Source organism: Lissotriton vulgaris, chromosome 3_1 (genome assembly GCF_964263255.1).
Source record: "Lissotriton vulgaris chromosome 3_1, aLisVul1.2, whole genome shotgun sequence".
NCBI classification, from domain to species: domain Eukaryota; kingdom Metazoa; phylum Chordata; class Amphibia; order Caudata; family Salamandridae; genus Lissotriton; species Lissotriton vulgaris.
In genome coordinates, this window is record NC_141689.1 from 148,391,889 (window position 1) to 148,412,455 (window position 20,567).

At 45.7% G+C, this 20,567-nt stretch overlaps 1 protein-coding gene across 1 annotated transcript in view; it reads right to left on the reverse strand.

Annotated features, from left to right (window-relative positions):
- LOC147726124 (receptor-type tyrosine-protein phosphatase mu-like) overlaps nucleotides 1-20,567 on the reverse strand; it is a 1,369,719-nt gene that overhangs the window by 334,566 nt on the left and 1,014,586 nt on the right. Inside the window, exon 14 of the mRNA XM_086960227.1 lies at nucleotides 12,744-12,930. Coding sequence (XP_086816353.1) covers nucleotides 12,744-12,930 — 187 coding nt within the window. The remainder of the gene's footprint in view (nucleotides 1-12,743; nucleotides 12,931-20,567) is intronic.

The following is a 20,567-nucleotide window of genomic DNA, read 5'->3' on the forward strand; positions in this document are numbered from 1 at the left end:
CACTCCAATGAAAGCCATTTTATTATCAAAATTTGGGCTCACCCCTGAAATTACTGGCAAAGTTGCATGAACAGCCAGAAGCTCCCCAACCAGTCCTGGGTAGGTTTTGTGGGTTACTCCAACAATTGTTGGGTGTGGAGCAGCAATGTAAATGATTTCAATGGGTTCAATCTGATTATGAGAGAGCATGTGCTCAGTATTTGTTTTGAAGAGTTGCACCAGCCCCTACTTGACATCAAGCTGACTGACCCCAAGAAGCTTGCTAAGGAGGGGTACCTGTGGGCCAGTACAAGTCTGTCCGAGAAGGTATCTGGGGGGGGGGGACTGGACTCCCACAAAGGTGGTCAGGGTTTCAAACAGAGGAAAGAAGGGGGATAAATACCTAATAATTAGGAGTTCTCTAAAGGTTCCCAAAACAATTCTCAAGGGAATAGTGGTAACAAGCCCCAATCTGACCTTAAGAAGAAGGGTGCTCAACTTGTTGGCCCTTTTTGCAGGGTTATATCCCCAAACTGTTTGCTTCTTCCTCATGTTTTTTCATGACCTGTTGTTGTTGACTTTAGGACTCTGGGCACCTTAAAACTGTTGATCAGTGCTAAAGGGCATATGCTTTCTGTGTAAATTGTTGTTACAATAACTTCTCCCTGATTGGCTTATTTGATTTACTGGCAAGTCCCTAGTAAAGTGCACTGAGTATGCCAGGGCCTGTAAATCAAATGCTACTATTGGGCCTGTAGCGTGGATTGTGCCACCCACACGAGTAGCCCGGAAAAGGTACATCAGACCTGACACTGCAGTGTCTGTGCACAGTTTGTTAACTGCCATGTCGATGTGGCGAGTTCATCTACTTGCCAGGCCCTACCCTTTCCTTTTCTTACATGTAAGGCACCCCTACGGTAGGCCCAAGGTATCCCTCTGGGCAGGGTACAGTGTATGTGAAAGGTAGGACATGTCCTGGTATGTGTGACATGTCCTGATACCGCCAATTTCGTTTTTCACTATTGAAAGGCTATTTGTCCCATAGGAATTAATGGGAAATGCTTTGTAACATCTTACAAGTATAACTTCCCATTGGGACAAGATAGAAAAATGAAGTTTAGGCTCTCTGAACATAGAATTTAATAAAAACATCTTTTAGTGAAGATGGTTTTTGAATTGAGCGTTTGAAAATGCCACTTTTAGCAAGTAGGTATTTTTTAGTTTAACCATTTTGTGTGCCTCCACCTGTTTGTGTGATGATTGTGTGGTTTTGGAGTGACTGGGGTTGGGGATGTGCATTAATTGTAGACAGCCACTGGGGAGGGGTGGGGGTTTAACTTTGTCTGGCACTTCCCGGATGACTCAGAGCTGCACAAAATAGACCTTGGCTGAATTTATAATAGTGGAAGGAGATTTCCTTGCACAATGTTGTCTCCACCCCCTGTGGCTGTACTGTACCAGTAAAGACAGAACTGGTTTGAACTGGGCTCAGAGACCCTTGCACAAAGACATTTTGGTGTATAAGTATTAGACCTAAAATCCCAGAACTTTAGATTACTTCTGGACTCACGAGGAACCTTTGCCAAGGAGAAAAGCTGAAGAGCAGTGAGGAGGAATATTGCCCCTTTGCTGTGTGCTGTGTGGGATTGACCTGCATTTGCTGTTTCTGCCAAGGAGAGAACAAAGGCTGGAACTCTGCTTTGAACATGCTTGAAGATCTCCAAGGGCTTTGTTTGTGCTGGCCTCCTCTTCTGAAGTGTTAGGGACACAACGACTTCACCCCCAGCTCCCCTAAACTCTGCTGCTGAGAGTTCACACCTGCCAGGAGGTGCCTGTTCTAGTTCTGAGCCTCTGGAGGTTGTTCCTGCTGTTGGGAGCTGGAAGAAGCCCAAAGAACTGAAGAAATCGACGCATCGCTCTTCTTGCAGCTGTTTTCCCGATGCAGCGCTACTCGAGAAGAATCTCCACGCATCGCTGCCAAACTGTCACAGCTCCTGTTGCGGCTGAAGAAACCGATGCAGCGCCGCTTGATGCCACCGCGTCGATCGCCAATGCATCACAGATTTTCACTCATCGTTTTCCCAACGCATTACCAGTGGACCAGAATAGTCTTGGAGTCTACGCTTCACTTCCACCTACAGACCGGATTTGACGCATCACTTCTCCGGCATGCAGAACTGTTGCATTGACTCCTCATGATCTCAGGAAGTGACACATCATTTTGTTTCTGGACGCTTCCCATCCCTGCAGCTGTTTGCCCTTGTGAATTTTGATGCATCTATAGGTAATTTGTGAGAAATCACACGCATCCATAGTTTCCTATGGACCAAGTTGCTTGAAACGTTTTTAAAGTCATATTCTTATTACATGTATGTTGCATTAATGTTATCTTGGTCTTGTTGAGTTTAGATAAAGATACTTTATTTTTCCTAAACTGGTGTGGTGTCCATTTGTGGTGTTATCACTGTATTACACATTGCCTTTCGGATAAGTCTGTCTGCTCGTGCCAAGCTACCCAGGGGGTGAGCAGGGGTTATCTAAAGTGTGTATCCCCCTTACCCTGACTAGAAGTAAGGGCCCTTATTTGGACAAAGGTACCTACCTCTGCCAAATAGAGACCCCCATTTCTATCAAAGGGGTTCTTTGACAAGCATAGAGGGAGGTTTGTACCCCAATGTACTGAGTACTACAAGTATGGGCACTCTAAGGGCAGCTCCAAATGTCCCAAGGTGGCACAACCCCCCACCGGTGGCAGACACCCACATTGGTGAGTGTTGCACTGGGGGTTGAGGTAGTCCCAGTTAGCTTTAGGGAACAGATCGAGGTAACCTTAGTGTCACTGGAGGATAAAGAGATGATGCCAAAAATCCATATGCCGGCCAATACTTCCAAGTGAAGGCAGTGGCTCACCATCAAAGGGCAATAGGTGGAGGCTCTGAGAGACATGGGAGCCAGTACAAATCCTGTGAAGAGTCAGGCGGCATCTTCAGAGCAGGACCTCCCTAACACATTCCACCAAGTCATAGTCAGCAGCAATTGTGAGAGCCTTCTACCAACGGCCGGTGACTGGTTCTCTTTGAGTGGGGGGCATCTCAGGTTTTCTGAAAGTAGCTGTGAGCCCTGCCGTGCTTGTAGATTGTCTGTTATTCAACAACCTAAAGCACACTATCAGGAGAGAGGAAGAGCTCAGGTCACACTTGTAGATGTTGGGACTGCCTGAATTTCTATGACCACACAGTCTATGACTGTCTGAGAAGGGAGTCAAGTACGTCTGCAGCCTGAAACAATGGCCCAGACAGCTGCCAATTAAGAGGAGCCAAGGGGCATAGGAAACCATCCCCTGAAGTTCCATGGTCGCGGTTGGTGGGGTACCTGAGGAGGAGACTCTTGAGCCAACTGCGGAGGACATTGCTGTCCTCTGTGACCTGCATGAGCTTGCTGAGTGGCAATCACAGAAGAATTCTGCAAGCTGCAGAAGGGTTATGCTAATTACCCAGCATCTGTTCTTGGCATTTAGAGCTGTATATTCACATTCTTTGGTTACTCCTGCCATCTAGGGTTGGGTGTGGATGTTTGTAAGTTGTTTTTCTTTGAAGAAATCGTTCCCAGTAACAAGCTAGGGTGAATCCTCCTTTCGGTGATAGTGCGCATGGGCATCAACTCCATTGTTAGATTGTTTTCCCACAGGAGGGTGAGAATGCAGTAAGTACGTGTAGTACAGAGATGTCCATGCATATGTAATGTAAATAATGAAAACCGCAACAACTGCAGGTGCCCTGGGAGATGGAAGGGCGCATGTGAATCTACAGCTCTAAATGCCAAGCACAGATTCTTACTGGGTAAGTAGCATAATCCGTTTGAGGCGGGTGTGCTGTAGATACACATCCTTTGCGTAGACTATATAGCAGTATTCTCTCAAAGCGGTGGCTAACCAGTAGATGTTGCAGCTGTTTGAAACAGTGTTTTTAGTACTGCTTCCCCTACATTGGTTTGATGATGTGCTAACACATCCATGAAGTAGTGTTTGGTAATTGTGTGTGGTATGGACCATGTTGCTGCCTTACAAGTGTCAGCTATAGGGATGCTACTTAAAAAGGCCATTAACGCTCCTATTCTACGAGTTGAATGCGTTATAGGAGGTATAAATAACGTTCTTTTATCTTTAACATAGCAGGTTTGAATACTCTTTACAATCCATCTTGCAATACTAGATTTAGAGATCGGATTGCCTTTGTGAGGTGTATTAAATGCAACAAACAGTTTTTTGTTTTTTTTACGAAAATCCTTTGCACTTTCAATATAACAATAACGCTCTTCTGACATCAAGAGTATGAAGATGTAGCCAAGTCAGCAGTGTCAGCAGCATCAAGAGCACATCTGATAGAAGAGCTAGAAATGAGCTACCCTTCTTGAACTAGCTCTTGTGCCTTTTTCTTGTGCTCTTCTTGGAGGTACTGAAGTAGACCTTCAATCTCATCCCAGTGTGCCCTGTCATACCTAGCTTATAGCCCCCGCATGTTGACAATGCAGTAGTGATTAGCAGCTTGAGCAGCTAAATTTTTACCAGATACATCAATAAGCTTAGATTCTTTATCTGGGGGAGGAGCATCCCCAGATGTCTAGGAATTTGCTCTTTTACGAGCGTTGGAAACTACCAGGGAATCTAGAGGGAGCCCGTCAGAGGGTGATGATTTATGTTTTTATCAACCCTAGGTGTTAGAATTTGAGCACAAACAGGGTCCTTGAAAATGTCCTTGCATGTCTCATCATGTCTTATAACATGTCTTTTAACATAGGGAGACTGTGACTAACTCTGTGTGAAGACACAATAGCGCTGGGATGCCCATGGGTAGCCATGCGCTTTATAAATGCTACTTCCATTCCAATAATAATAATAAAGAGCTTATAGAGCGCACAGTAACGCCATCACGGCGTGTCCCCGCGCTAAAGCTGTCAGTGAGCAACGAGTGAGCCAATGATCTACGCAGTGTATAGATGTGTTTTAAGCATGGCCCTAAACCGCGATTCACTGCTCTCCAGTCTCAGAGCAGGGGGAAGTTTATTCCATTGTTGAGCTGCTTGGAGCGCAAAAGAGCGTCCACCCATTCTGGCCTTCCTTATCCTGGGGACTGTCAGCAATCCGGCACCCTCCGAGCGGAGGGTCCTAGTTGGTTCATATCGGCTGACTAAATCCTTTAGGTAAGCGGGCGACCTATCCCAGACAATACGGTGATAGAATAGTAGGCACTTAAACAACACACGTTTCTTCACAGGCAGCCAATGAAGTGCGTCCAGCGCCTTTTGTGAATTAGCTCTCCTGGGTCTTCTTAACACCAGTCTGGCGGCAGAGTTCTGTATGACTTGAAGGCGGCCTAGGCTGCCCTCGGTTGCCCCAAGAAACAAAATGTTTCCATAATCTAACCGCGAGGTCACCAGTGCCTGTGTTAGTGTCCTTCTGGCCGCTAAGGGTAGGAGGTCTAAAGTTTTATTTAGGGTCTTTAGTATACCAAAACATTTGCCCACAAGACGCCTTATGTGGCCATCATATGAGAGAGAGGGGTTCATCCAGATTCCTAAGTTCTTAGCCTCATCACAAGGTATGGGAGTAGGGCCCAGGCATGAAGGCCACCACTCAGCCGACCAGTTTTCGCTTTTACCCCCCACCACCAGCACCTCTGTTTTAGAGCCATTGAGCTTTAAGCAATGGGAATCCATCCACTCAGCTAATGCCTGCATACAGGATTTAAAGTTGGTGGAGGTGTTGGAGGAGTTCTGCGATAAGGAAATCAACAGCTGGGTGTCGTCGGCGTACGACACCAATTCCACCCCAAAAGATTGTACAACTTTCGCCAGGGAGGCCATATATAGATTAAAAAGAGTGGGGCTCAGAGCAGAGCCCTGAGGCACTCCCTGATCTAGAGGCATCTCGACTGATCGACATGTCCCTTGCTGTACCTGGAAACATCTTTCCGTAAGAAACGACTGTATCCAGCACAGTGCAGGACCAACGACCCCGGCTTCACTCAGACACCGTAGCAGGATGGAATGCGCTACGGTGTCAAAAGCCGCGCTTAGGTCGAGCATAATCAGGGCCATTGTATGACCTGCATCTGCCCCTGCTCTTAAGGTCTCCGTGGCTCGTAGGAGAGCCGACTCCGTGGAGTATCCTGCCCTAAATCCTGATTGTGAGGGATGGAGTAGATTCCATTTCTCCAGGTGCTCCGTAAGCTGAGCGTTGACCACCTTCTCAGCCACCTTCGCCACGTACGGCAATAAGGAGATAGGTCTGAGATTTTCCAGCACCTCCATGCTAACATTCGTTTTTTTCCTTATTGGCAGTACTATGGCCTTCTTCCACTCCATAGGGACTTGTTGAGTGGAAAAGGAGGTTTGTAAGACATGTCTGATGTGGGGTTCCAGGGCTATCAGGCCCTCTGAGATGACCCAGGCCGGAGCCGGATCGTTGGGGGAACCAGACTTCACACTTCGACAGATCTTTATTAGCTTGTCAGCTGTGGGAACCTCGAAAGTTAGTAATGAGGACTCAGGGGCTGCAGGTGAACTACCTGCTTTAAAATCTATGCCCTTGTCTGGTTGTTGAGAGAAGGAGGCATAGATCGCTTTAACTTTGTTAGAAAAAAAGTCAGCGACTCTATTGCATCCCTCCTTAGTGGTCTTTGTGGGGGTATTAGAGCTAGAGACTAAAGATATTTCTTTATATATTTTGAACAGTTCGCGCGAGGAGCTCTCGGCAGCCTCAATGCGTGTATGAAAGTATTTGGCTTTAGCTCTGCGCACCGCATACTGGTAGCTTCGGTGTGCTGAGCTATAACTGTTTTTAGCTTGTTCACTCGGGTTCCTTCTCCAGCTCCTTTCAAGTTTTTTGCAGTTAGACTTGATTTGCTGGAGTTCAGGAGTGAACCAAGGGGCAGTACGTTGTCTGCCTTCTCTAGCTTTACCCTTGCTCATAGGAGCTAGCTCATCCAGAGTGGCAGTCACAAGTAGATTAAATTCCTTGTTCGCCTGATCACTGTCCGTGGCACATAATGGTTGTGCTTTCTGGATGGCACCTATAAAGTTTTCTTGAGAGTATTGTCTCCATTTGCGTTTCATAATATTTCCCATACCATTCTCAATAGTCCTAGCAGGCTGATAAAAACATTGGAAAGTGACCAGGAATTGATCGGTCCAAGGGAGCTGACAAGGAGTACGTGCTTTAATCAAGTCCCAACTGGCGAAGATAGGGTCTAAACAGTGACCCCTCTGATGTGTAGCTGCAACACTTAGTAGATTGAGCTGTAGTTCTTGCAGAACAAACCGAACATCCTCTGCCTCCTTCTGTAAGGGCTCCTCTAGATGTAGGTTCAGGTCACCCAACACCAACACCTTGTTGTGTTTAATCGCAGTCTGAGCAACCCCTTCTAGTAGACTACTACAGAAGTTGCCCAGAGAGCCAGGAGGTCTGTATATTAGGATGCCCGAGATTGCCTCGTGTTGAGTCAATTTGATACTAAATTCACCTGCTTCGCTGTCATCAATTTTCACTGGTTTTAGCACGCACTCAAAAGGATGTTTAACAATGATGGCGATGCCACCTCCCCTTCCTTTATCTCTGTTAAGTCTGTGGAGGGTGTAGCCTGGTGGAATAGTATCCACTATATCTGGATCAGAGTGTTCTCCTAACCAGGTTTCAGTTAAAAATAATATATGCATGTCCTCATCCAATAAGAGATCCCACAGCTGGAGGGTATGTTTGCTGACGGATCTACAGTTTAAAAGGCCCCCATTAACAGTAATCGCTCCAGTGTCAGGGACAGCGGGCGCTAAACAACTTCCTCTAAATGAACAGTGAGCGCAGGGCCCTAGGTCCAGTGGCTCCATCGCGTGGCGACAGAGGGTAGAAGGAACGGGGCAAAGGTCTCTCAGCCTCTTACTTGTGTAGGACTGCCTGTGGCACGGGCGAGAAGTAGGGGTTTGGGCCCCTGGCCCCGATCGGTCACGGACGGGCACAGACGGGCTTGGCTTAGGCGCGGCTTCGGCGTGCCCGCTGCGCCTGCCCGCTGCGCCGTCTGAACCCTACGCACATTTTATAGGTGATGAGGAGGGTGGGAGGCCGGCGCGACTAGAGCGCAGCCCCTGCCCACACCCAAGATGGCGCCCGCCGCCGCCTCAACCGGGAGTAAAGAACGGCTGGGCGAGGCTGTCAGCGACGAAAGTAGCGTGTGTAGGGGTGTCAGAGTGCCTCAAAAACAATTCCCATTAAATTCTAGGAATAAAAGCCCCCCTCAGATTAAAATTTGTAGCAGTCACAAAGCACGATCTAAAATCAACAATTCTATCGCTGGTATAGCAGAGGCTCGATGCTGCTCATCTGGTAGCTCGCAGCCCTAGTCCTCCCTCTAGGGAGAGCTCTAACAGGCAGCGAGCAGCTGAAGAAACCCTGTTAAAATAGTCTGGGAGGGCGGGAGGCCGGCGCGACTAGAGCGCAGCCCCTGCCCACACCCAAGATGGCGCCCGCCGCCGCCTCAACCGGGAGTAAAGAACGGCTGGGCGAGGCTGTCAGCGACGAAAGTAGCGTGTGTAGGGGTGTCAGAGTGCCTCAAAAACAATTCCCATTAAATTCTAGGAATAAAAGCCCCCCTCAGATTAAAATTTGTAGCAGTCACAAAGCACGATCTAAAATCAACAATTCTATCGCTGGTATAGCAGAGGCTCGATGCTGCTCGTCTGGTAGCTCGCAGCCCTAGTCCTCCCTCTAGGGAGAGCTCTAACAGGCAGCGAGCAGCTGAAGAAACCCTGTTAAAATAGTCTGGGAGGGCGGGAGGCCGGCGCGACTAGAGCGCAGCCCCTGCCCACACCCAAGATGGCGCCCGCCGCCGCCTCAACCGGGAGTAAAGAACGGCTGGGCGAGGCTGTCAGCGACGAAAGTAGCGTGTGTAGGGGTGTCAGAGTGCCTCAAAAACAATTCCCATTAAATTCTAGGAATAAAAGCCCCCCTCAGATTAAAATTTGTAGCAGTCACAAAGCACGACCGGACCGGTTTTGAGGTAACACCTCTCATTAGCCCGGCTAGCTGATGAGAGGTGTTACCTCAAATTCCATTCAATTCCTAGTGTCTCAAATAAAAAATCGTCATCTAATGCCTCTTTATGCTGTATAACTCCATGATAGGCTGCTGGTCTGGAAATGAGCTCCAGATAGGATACATGTTCCACTAGAGGTGAAGGTTTTGCAGGGTATAGGTCTGGATAGTTATCCATGGGTGGATCAATATTATAATCATCCCACAGATCTGTATGTAAAGGAACATTGTCATTATCATCATCACCACCCCCATCTTCTAAATCAGGATGTGTGAAAGGTGATCGCTGTGGTGTTATTTGTAATGGATCTGAGCCTAGCAGTAGTGATAAAGGTGAAGATGGTGGAGGGGATGACAAACTAGGATAGATAGGACGTGTAGCAATGTCCTTCTTCTCAAGGGGGATCTTGTATCCAGTGTTCTTTTAATTGACTTTCTTCTTGGAAGGAGTTTTGTCTAATATATGTCCAGTGTCTGGATTAATAAAAAGCTTTTTTTGCTTTGGATCCAATCTGTCCTTAATAATGTCTAAGATTAGTTCCACGGGATCTGAAATATCTTGTTTGGATTTCAGCACCGAAAGTGTCAGTGCCGAACCGGGCTTGTCCTTCTTGTCCTTGGAAGCGGAAGGTTTTGGCTCCGAAGCAGACTTTTGTTTTGAAGCGGAAGGTTTAGACTCCGAAGCAAACTTTTGTTTTGGAACAGAGGATTTTGGTTCTGAATCAGATTTATCTTTCAGAGCAGAATGTTTCGGGTCCAAAGACAATCTGTCTTGGCTCGATCCCAAGCCGGAAGTCTTGACCACTTGTTTTGTTGCCGGGCCCGAGTATAGGGCATCAGAAACATTGTCTTAGTGCCGACCAAGGCCCGAAGGCAGAGGTGGTGCTGAAGACTTTTGTTTGGTAGAAGATAGTTTTTGGGGTAGTGGTTTTGTACTCATGACACCCAGTCCCACAGGAATGTCTGCTGACTCCAACTCAATCTCGAAGTTGGAACCTGATTTTGGGACTGAGAAGGTCTCCTCTTCTTCTGCAGCTGCTGCTACTTCCTGTTCAGATTCTTCTCCGAAGATATCTGGAGTTTGCTGGTGCTGCATTTCTAGTCTTCGAGCCCGACGATCTTGTAAAGTCTTTTTTGAGCTGAACGAATGACAGGCCTCGAGTCTTCTTCCTTGTGCTCTGGTTGTAAGCACAAGTTGCAGACCTGGTGTAGATTTGTGCAAGGGTACTTGGAGTGGCATTGAGGACTGGACTGAAACAGAGCCTACTCCATCGGCCGAGGGGTGGATCAATGTGGCTAGACTTAAAGGCCGCCCACAATGTTTCGACAGAAGATGAGACTTTCCCGATCAAATGCATATGTGGAGAGAGGAAAACGCGAACGAAAACAATGCTCCACTCTAGAGGGCTTGAGGGGGCAAGCTGAAGCACAGGCAGCCTCTGGGGATCACCTTATCTACTGTGACAATAACCTCCTTGATAGTGAGCCTAAGACTCCTGGTTCTGGGGCAGCCCATGTGCTGGTGGTCCACCAGTGCTACAGGACTGTTGGATCACAGAACTTCAGTATGTAGGGACTGAGTCACCATACAACATCAGTACCTATGGGCCTGAATCCTAACTAGATCATAGTACTTTAACTACCCTCGAAACCTTTCCAGAGTAACAGGTAAGTTGGCACATGAGAACATTACACGCTAGGCCCCTCAGGGAACCACAGTAGCTGGTAATTTTGTTCTCTCACTCATGCATGGTTATAATCAGCACAAATGAGACATGAAATCAGTTTACAATATTTTTTGAAACTATAGTGCTCGATTATAAAGCAACTGTGATGCAACTAGGAAACATACAAAACTTAGTGTAATTAGCATCATTAATAATCCGTACAAGATGAAAAGCCCTATCATGGTTTTTGGTGTGTCTGCCCAAGCTTAGCCTCAAAATAATATAACAAAGATCTCTGGGAAAGGACCGGGACCCATACCTGGCATTTGTCATTGGCTGGTCTGCATCTCAGATGGCACAAAGCTAGCACTCTCATCCCGGGACCTTTCCTTTGCTAGAAATCTCTCCTCTCAGTTTTCAAAACGGCAGGTCTCTGCTTATAAGATTACAAATGCCCTACTCGAAAACAGCAGCTGTGTCTAGGTGTTAGTGTCCGATCACAGAGAAGAATAGGGCGCAATGTTGTTTGACCTTGTACTAAATATTCAGACTGAATCCCAGCAGAAGACCTGAATAATAAAACATGTGCAGCCGATTTCAGCAATAATAATTTTTCACAAAAACAAGCATGTTAATATGTAATGTGTGCAAAGCAAAGCAGCCTACAACGTGCACATTTAGGGTAACATAGGGGAAAACTAGAGTGAGAACTATAGACGACTCAGAGAAGGACCTTCCTACTGGTTTTGGCTCATAATATAACCCTGACAGGACATCTAGGGCAAGACAAAACCTTTAACAGGCTTGTTGCATACTTGTATTTGCCCCGGACGAAGACTGCCTCAGAAGTCTTCTGTAGATCCTGTCCCACCTGCTTGGCCAGTGGGAAGTCAAGGAAAAAGCACAAAGGTCCCCTGACCCCCTTACCTGTCGCAGGCGCTCCTTTTGAAAGGGTTGGCATTGACATCATTGGAACCTTGGACACCAGGACAGCCTTAGGAAACATGTTTGCACTGGGCCTGGTGGATCATGTCTCCCGCTACCTACAGGCCAACCCTCTGAGGTCAGTGACAGCACCTGTAGTGACTAAAGCTCTGATGGGGATTTTACTCATGTGGGGTTCCACAAGGAGATAGTCCCTGACCGAGGCACTAACTTCATGTTAGCATGATAATGGGCCTGCCTCAGCCCATCCGGCGTAATTGAGACTTCCTTCTTCCATGCCTTCTCTTTGCCTATATGGAGGTGCCACAGAAAGGAGTAGGGTTTAGCCTCTTTGAACTCCTCTATGGCCACCCTGTTCGGGGGCCTGTGAGGGAGGGGTGGGAGCCACCTCCCAGGAAACCTCCCCAGGATGTGGTCATCTACATGCTGGTCCTGCAACCAGATGCACCATTTCTGGAAAAAGGCAAAAAGAAACCTTGAGACCAGCCAAGAGGTCAGGAAGCTCTTGAATGACTCAGTGTAGCATGGTTTGGAAGGTGCTGCATCCAACACCCACCTACACTGCTCATGCACAATGTGGAGAGATGCAAATACTCCTCCAACCCTCTTCTCACCAGCTCTGCCCTCCCACAGCTCTCACCACTCACACCTCAGGTCTCAGATTTGAGTACAGTATTCTCTCGGGAACCAGTAAAACATATGGTTTTGGACTTGGTATTCTCAGTTTCAGTAGAAACAACTTACAAGTTTCATGGATATTGATCGGAATCAGACCATTTACCCCCTGAGTATCCTCAAACATGAATCCAGGGAGCATGTAATAAGGCTGTAAATAGCGTCTGGTAGCCCATACTTATTTAATAACTGGTTATTATGTATTATAAATCTTTTCCAATGAATCATATTGCAGCTCAGCCAGGACACTTGCAAATCTTGAAGTAACCATATTAGAGCGATTCAAATGATGTTCAATTTTCAATGTTATATGCATCAAATCTTTACAGTCCTAAATACTCCATCCTACAATAACCAATATCACTTGCAATCATGAAAAAGTAAACAGTTGTTACCTGAGATTACGGTTGTAAAACTATAGGTTAAAGGCTTTCCCGGTCCAGCCGACGTGAAGCCCTTAATGGTTACTGTGTAATTTGTGCCTGGTCTCCTCACTGTGTATTCAGTTACTGAGGAATTTACTGTGACATCTTCTCTTTCCTGGAACGTTTTGTTGTAGGCTCTCCAGGATCTGATGTTCAGCTGGAATAGAAATGGGCATAGGCTCAATATAGTACATGGAAAATTATGAGCTTGAATATCTAAAGCAAATTACACCTAAAGTCTCATAAACTGTAATTTTTTTTAATTATTTGTCCAACAACAGTCATGTTATATAATGGCTACCTCTACTAACTAAAATCACAACAAACATGCTTGAGTACGAGAAGTAGTCCTCCCGCAGTACAACTTGATGTTCTCCTAAAAGCCTGTGAATTACCCCTAAGGCATCCATGGCCCAATTCTCAAAGGCTTTGCTATTAGTAGGTCTGACATACTCCTAAACTACTCCTTGGTTACTCCTGGATCAACGTCAATAGTACTGCCAGCTTACGACAATACAAAGTGTTTGTGAATTCAGCCCCTAAAATTTGAATATTCATGGAGAAGTCACATATTTTGCTTGCTTTGTACATTTACTAATTGGGAGTTAGACTTCTTTGGGCCAATTCACAAAAGCATTTATAAGTATGTGAAGTAGTACTCATTTAGTACTCAGAGATGCCTTGGTTAATTGGCCCCTTTGGTATTTTGTTTTAATGAGACTGATTCACAAAGCGTTTGCTGTTACTTACTATTGTAGTACTCCTGAATTCCATGAGTAAGCCAGGAGTACAACAGGAAGTCACGCCTACTCTTCCAGCGATCGTTTTGATTGGGACTCAATGAACTTCATCAATAACTTTTTACTGTTCAATACCATGCTGATTTTTTTCACCCTTGCTTTTCTTCCTAGAATTATGCTCCTATCTGTTTTTAGTATATTTTAAAGGTATCGATCCTTGTAAGGATATATACGGCAATTCCAATATGGGATTTTCAAAATTCCATACCTGTGGAGACAAAGGTTTTCAAGGGATGCTATTAGCAGCTGAAACTGCTGAATGGTTAAAACAAATGTATGGAAGAACTGGTTTGGACAGTGTTCACACATTTAACATATATTCTGCAATTGTCCATCATCGATCATATTTTATGTTTCGGAAAAAATCCCAGTAAGAGAAATTATACCACATATTAGTGTGTCACTTGCTACAAATGAGTACACTCTTACCTTAACAGTCAGTCAGCAGAGGAGTTTTTCCTAAAGTAATTCACTTTGTTTTATACGGTCTTACAGTTTACTGCAGGTGTCTCTTTCAGTTCCCCTTAAGTGTCATTTACAAATGTCTTTTCGTTCTCAGGTTCTGGCCTTTGTGAGTTGTTGCTTGGCGTTACGGTCTTCTTGAGTTTTCCTGAATGCTGCCTCTGTGCTGCCTCTCTCCCTCGTAATACAAACAAAAGACAGAGGGAGAGGATCCTTCTAGTAGCATACTGTTTGATGAACAGTGGGGAAAGTGCTGCTCTTTAAATATTGTGCTGCAAAAAAAGTGTGGTACTCAGACTCTGCTGTGCTCCGCTGAGGAGATAAACGTGTCTGAGGCTAAGAAAATGAAAGATCGGAAGATATTAACTTCGCTGCACTGGAAGAACTACAGGTTTGCAAAGAAGGACCACAATGCCCAGAATAAACTGCAAGGGCCTACTGAGGCGTAATTTACATGAAACATACAGCTCAAAGCTATTGATGAGTGATAGTTGTGTCCAGTCCTATTCTTTTATTCTGCTTTAATGTTTGAAATTATTTTAGTTGGTTAGAGTTCGATTCCGTAGAGATGAATTAGGTTTAGTTGTGTGTTCCGCTTGTGGTTGGACCTTGTATATTACTTGTCTGTGTGTTATGGACAATCTATTTATTTATTTAAATGATTTTATATAGCGCGAACAAGACCACACATGGGTTACAGAGCGCTTTACATCTTGGCAGCTCAGAGGGTACACACCGTGGAAATCATAACACATCCAGAAGATGAAACAAACATAACAGATCATGATAAACATAGCAGATCAATAGGGAACAAATGAAAGCAAATGCTTCCTAAGGAGATTGGGATCTAACCCAGAAATATCTTCATCAGTAACTCTTTGACTTCCTTTTTTAGGAAGCCGTGACATTGTTAAGTCTTATTTCAGGTGGCAAGGCGTTCCAAATTCTTGGTGCAATACCCGAGAATGCTTGATTGTAGGTTTTATTTTTATGTAATTTCGGTGGCTTGAGCAGTAACGTGCTAGAGCCTTCAGAGGAGGGAGGGCCCCCAGAGAGCTCAAGATTTTGCACAAGATACATTGGTGTGTTGAAGTGTAAAGTTTTATGAGTCATGCATGCAATTTGCAGATGAATCCTTGCCTCATAGGAGAGCCATTTAAGAGATTTCTACTCGGGCGTGAAGTGATGATAGCGTTTGAAGCCTTTAATGAGCCTTGCAGCAGAGCTGAGAGAAGCCCTAAGTGGCGCTGTCTTTGCTCTAGGAATGACTCAGAGGGTAGCACTACCCTAATCCAGTTTAGAAATCATTAGGGCCTGCACCGCATTTTGAATTCATTATGGGGTAGAAACAGTTTTATTTTCCTCAAGACTCTCAGTTGGAAGGTGGCACCTTTGGTGAGAGCACTAATGCACTTTTGCATGTTCAGATGCTTATCTAGAATTTTTCCCAGAGAACTTGCAGAATCAATGATGTTTGGAGTGCAGTTGAGAGCTGTGAGTTGACGATTCCATTCTTCATTGTCCTGAGGATGATTGGCTGGGGCGATAAGGAGGAATTCTGTTTTGAGGGCGTTTAGTTTGTGTTTAGATGAGTTTTGTTGATTGTTGTCTTGCGCTTTCTTATGAGTGCCAGCTTGTCTTTAAAAAAGGGAGGGTTTTTACAATTTTGACTGTGTAAGGTCATCCTTGGAATCTATTGTATTTGTTGGAAATTAGCCTTTTCTGCGGGGCCACTCAAGAAGTGTTTTCCTTTCTGCTGAACCTTTTTTTTTACAGGATTTGGAATTCTTTAACCTGCCAACTAGTGGTAAAGTGATTCAGCACCCCCTTTCAATATTATAAAATTGGTATAATCCTGATTTGGCACATAATATTTATTGATAAGCCCTAAGTATATGGTAGCAAGTGACCCCTGGGTCTGTAAATTAAATGTTACCAGTGGATTGATTCCAGATGGAATAACCAATTGATGATGTTTTTAATATTTCACATATGAATTGTCTCTTCTTATTTTTGTTTTTGTATTTGTTGTATAATTGTACAAACCTGATGCAGATGTTTTTAAATTGATCAAGTAAGATTCTTTTATGATACATTGTTTATAATAATAAACAAGCATTTACAATGCAACGATTTTGCCTTTGGAGAAGTTAGAGCTATTGGCATTGTAAATGACAAAATTTGTATTTATGTGTTGGTTTTGAAAACAGATAAATAAATGGCATTGTCATTTACATTGCCAATAGCTTAATCTCTCACAAACGTGAGAACTATTGTACCCTACGGACGAGCTCAGCAGACAGCAATTACTACCACCCACACACACACCCAGAGCCACAAACACACACACACCCAGAGCCAGCCACACACACCCAGAGCCAGCCACACACACCCAGAGCCAGCCACACCCAGAGCCACACACACCCAGAGCCCCCCCCACACACAAGCAGAGCAGTCACATACACACACCCACTGGAGCAGTCATACACACACACACACACTGGAGCAGTCACACATTCTGGAGCAGTCACATACACACACACACACTCTGGAGCAGTCACATACACACACACACACACACTCTGGAGCAGTCACATACACACACTCTGGAGCAGTCACATACGCACACACACACTCTGGAGCAGTCACATACACACACCCTGGAGCAGTCACACACACACACACCCAGGAGCAGTCACACACACACACACACTCTGGAACAGTCACATGCACGCACACACTGGAGCAGTCACACACGCACACACTCGGGATCCCTCATGTGTAGACAGCGGGTGAGATTGTTGGTGTTTTCAAATATGGAAGAACGGGCAAAATGGAAGACTTTACTAAATGTGAATCTTTCCTAGTACTGATAAGATCCATGAAATGTGTTTCCCTTCACTTATAATTTCCTGCTCATTTCTTTTGCGATACATAATATCCTCAAACAACGGAGCCTTCAAGGAAGCCTTAATTAATTTCATTCCCAGAACCAACAATAAGCAACATCTGTCTCTGTCTTAGGCAACAAACATTTGGTATGACCATACTGACGTGGCAAGAAAATTTCTATGTGGCTTGACCCACACGTAATCTTTGGCATGCCGGGATTAATCACAACAAGAAGAAACATGAACTTAATCTGGTGTGACCATCACATCTTCTCTTTACATAACAACTTTGCAACTTGAAAAGCCCCAGCAGAAGTGACACGAAACTATGTCACCTACAGGCACCTTAAGAAATTAAATCTTTCAGCCCTTGAACATATCTCACTGAGTAGGACCCGTTCATGCAGGGCCATGTCCTTTGACCTATAAACACGAGTGGCACATGAGCACGAGTTTGCAGAGCGGCGCGCCTGCGTGAGCAGCCATTGGGGTCTAATTCTGTCAGTGACATTCCAGGAAGGAGCGAAACATCAGCATGCGGTGCCGAGAGGCTAAAAATAAACATTACAAACTAAAGCGAGGCTCCCAGTCATGCGCGCGGCTCTGGGGTCCTGTCAGCGGTGACAAGGGCGGGAGCGCATGGCCCCTGGGAGCGCAAGCTTGGGAAGTTGGTGGGCGCCTGGCTCACTGCCCTGGCAGCGTCACCTCCTCTACCTGCCAGCTGTAGATAGGGAAGCCACCCCCCGGGAGAAGACAGGGGCACCAGCAGAGCCCTCTGCCAGCGCGAGAAGATGATCGGGGTGAACAGCATCAACAGCAGCGGGGCCGGGCTCCTGCGCTCCCGCTCCATGTGCTCGGTGCGCTACGGCCGGAATTACCGAGGCATGGAGACCTTCTGCTACGGGTGGTCCCAAGGCTCTAGGACCCTCAAGCCCATCCTCTACACCGACCGGGTGGTGAGCCGCCTGCAGAACCGGAGGAAGAAGAAAACGGTAATTGCTGGCGGGGAGCCTGACCGAGGTGCCGCGGGCAACTGCGGGTGAATGGTGGAGCCGACACCGGGCGTTGGGATTGGAGCGGAGTCATCACGTGATCAGTGTTTAATGAAGAGGATAGTAAATGAAGAGGATCGTAAATGAAGAGGATCGTAAAACTTAATGCAGATTTGCGTATCTACGGAGGAGTGTATAAATACGCTCCAGCGTATATGTTACAGACGTGTATTTCGAAAAGACCGCAGTGCTTAATTTGTAATAGAATGAGTGCAGGTGATAAAAGTTCTGCTCAAATACCTGCTGCGAGTGGTAAACATCAGCGCACAGAATTCAATACATATCCTGCGTCTTTTTCCATGAGACACCCCCGCCCCTATATCTTGTGCAAGTTCCTGCTTTCTCCCTTCTGCGACGGCTTTCCAAACTTGCTTCTTTACCCTCTCGTCCTTGCGGTTAATGTCTGATGAAAAACAAGAAACAACGGTAGACGCTGCTCGGAAAGCACAGCGTCCTGTAGGGATTTGGGGGCGTGCTCTCCCCTTCCCATTGGCTGGAAGGTAAAATTCCAGCCAATGGGAAGAGGAGAGGGCGGGACTTAAAAAAAGAGTCAGAAACGCCCCCGAATCGCGTTTTCACGGGGAAAGCGTGATTGACAGCCAATCTCTTCCAATGGCTAGCCTCCATTTATGGAGCTAGCCAATGGAAGACAGAGGCGGGACTAAACCCCATAGTGTAGGATCATAAGATTTCGCCCTGGCGGAGCACCTGCTTTGCAGATGTTACGGCCAGGTCGAAACCTAAAAAAAATTTGCTTTTTTAATTGTTTGTTATGTAGATATATGTCTATAGAATTGGTTCTCGGGTTCAAGATATGTGGTGTGTGGTGTACAGGTTGATTGTGCAGTTGACATTTGACTATTGGTGAATGTGAGTTACAAATAAGACTTTGATTTGATCCAAGAGAGCACGCTTTGACCATTACTTGAAGTACCCAGTCTCTTGGCTAGTAGGGTCGCTCCCTTTTTTCTTATATACAATATTCACATATGCCTGTAGTTAGAAAATGGTTGAATGCGCAGTGTATTCAGCCACATTCACCGTGGTGGCCTAGGTCCATGTCCCTATCGTTCATATCTTAGGGTGAAAAAAGCGATCGGTGAAGTGACGAGACATGCAAAAATCTGCATGACGGATAATGTAGGACAAATAAACAAACACCCAAACTTAGAACCACTATACACATTCATAATTGTGTGGGGAAGAAACGAGGATATTCCGCGACTTAGCTCAGTACAGGGTCAACAAAACCTTCCCCCCCCCGCTCCTTACTTCTTCAGAAGGCGCGCCAGGCCAGAGCATCGATGTCGTTCGCTCCCAGCTGGTTGGTACACTGATGCTCTGGCGTATGACGGTTCAAATACTCATCGGCATGCACGTTGTTGATCAATTACTGACAGTACAAGGGGATGTGGCTATAATGTTGATGGCCTGCTACAGCGGGTGTCCTAGGCCTCCCGGGTGCAAGGGAAACATAGTTCCAAGAGCTCAATGACTGGACAGGGTATCCAGACTAGCCTGGGCTATAAAAAGTGTCAGTGTATGCCCCTGTCCCATGTGAGGTAAAACTACAAAAATTAACAAGAGATAATTCTCGCAGTATACTGTGTATACTGTTTATTATTTATTCCTGCAATCCGGAGTCTGTAAGCTGTTTTTACGGATAGATGGTGTTCAATCAGAATGTACGGCAACCTGCTTGACTGGTCTCCTATGGGCTTTCGTTTGTCGTATGGAGTGCAGTTCAAAGGAGGAAACAAGATGCCAGAACAATTCTTGTGTATTTACTGATTGGTTGCTGATTAACCTAACTTTTATTCTGCCAGAAATCTGTCTCTGTGTTTGTTGGGGTTTTAGGGCCTGCCTAAAACTGTGTTGGAAATGGGTGGACCCATGTCCTCACATACTCCACTCTCCATACACGCCTCCATCCCTGATAGCCCGAGTTTAGTTTGACAGAAAATTTTGGCTATCTTGAAAATGACCAACATGGGTAGGGTTACCTGCCGGTGCCATTATCCCATTGATAGGGAATCCCTAGGGGTCATTCCCACCCACATGATTGTGCCAGACATAAATGTGGCAGTGCCAGTCACCCAATTCCAAACACTCCTGGACCTGTAAAATATCAGAAGAGGACAGAACCTGAGACCTGAGAAGAACCTAGAAGACTGGGCCTGCTCTCCCTCTTGTACCCAGGGCAAAGAAGGAGATTCCTAGGGTCATAAAGCTTACCTCTTATTAAATCTACAGGTGCACGTCAAGCTACAAAAGGCCTTTCCCTGCAACTGCCTCCCTTGAAGTCCTAGAGGGCTTTAGAATTGTACTCTTCTAGTAGATTAAACCTGGGCAAACCTGGTTAGTGTATCCAGCATGCCCTCTGTGTCATATTGCCCCTAGATCCTGTCCTACCACAACCACTGACCATAATTGACACTTTATGCTTCTTGGCACTATTTTTACTTACAACCTTTAAAATTCATACCTCTGGTTCCCCCTATAACATTATTATCATTTGCCTTTTGGGGATTTTGTTTGTTTTACATTTCAACTTGTTACTTTTTGGTACTGCATAAATAATTTATACAT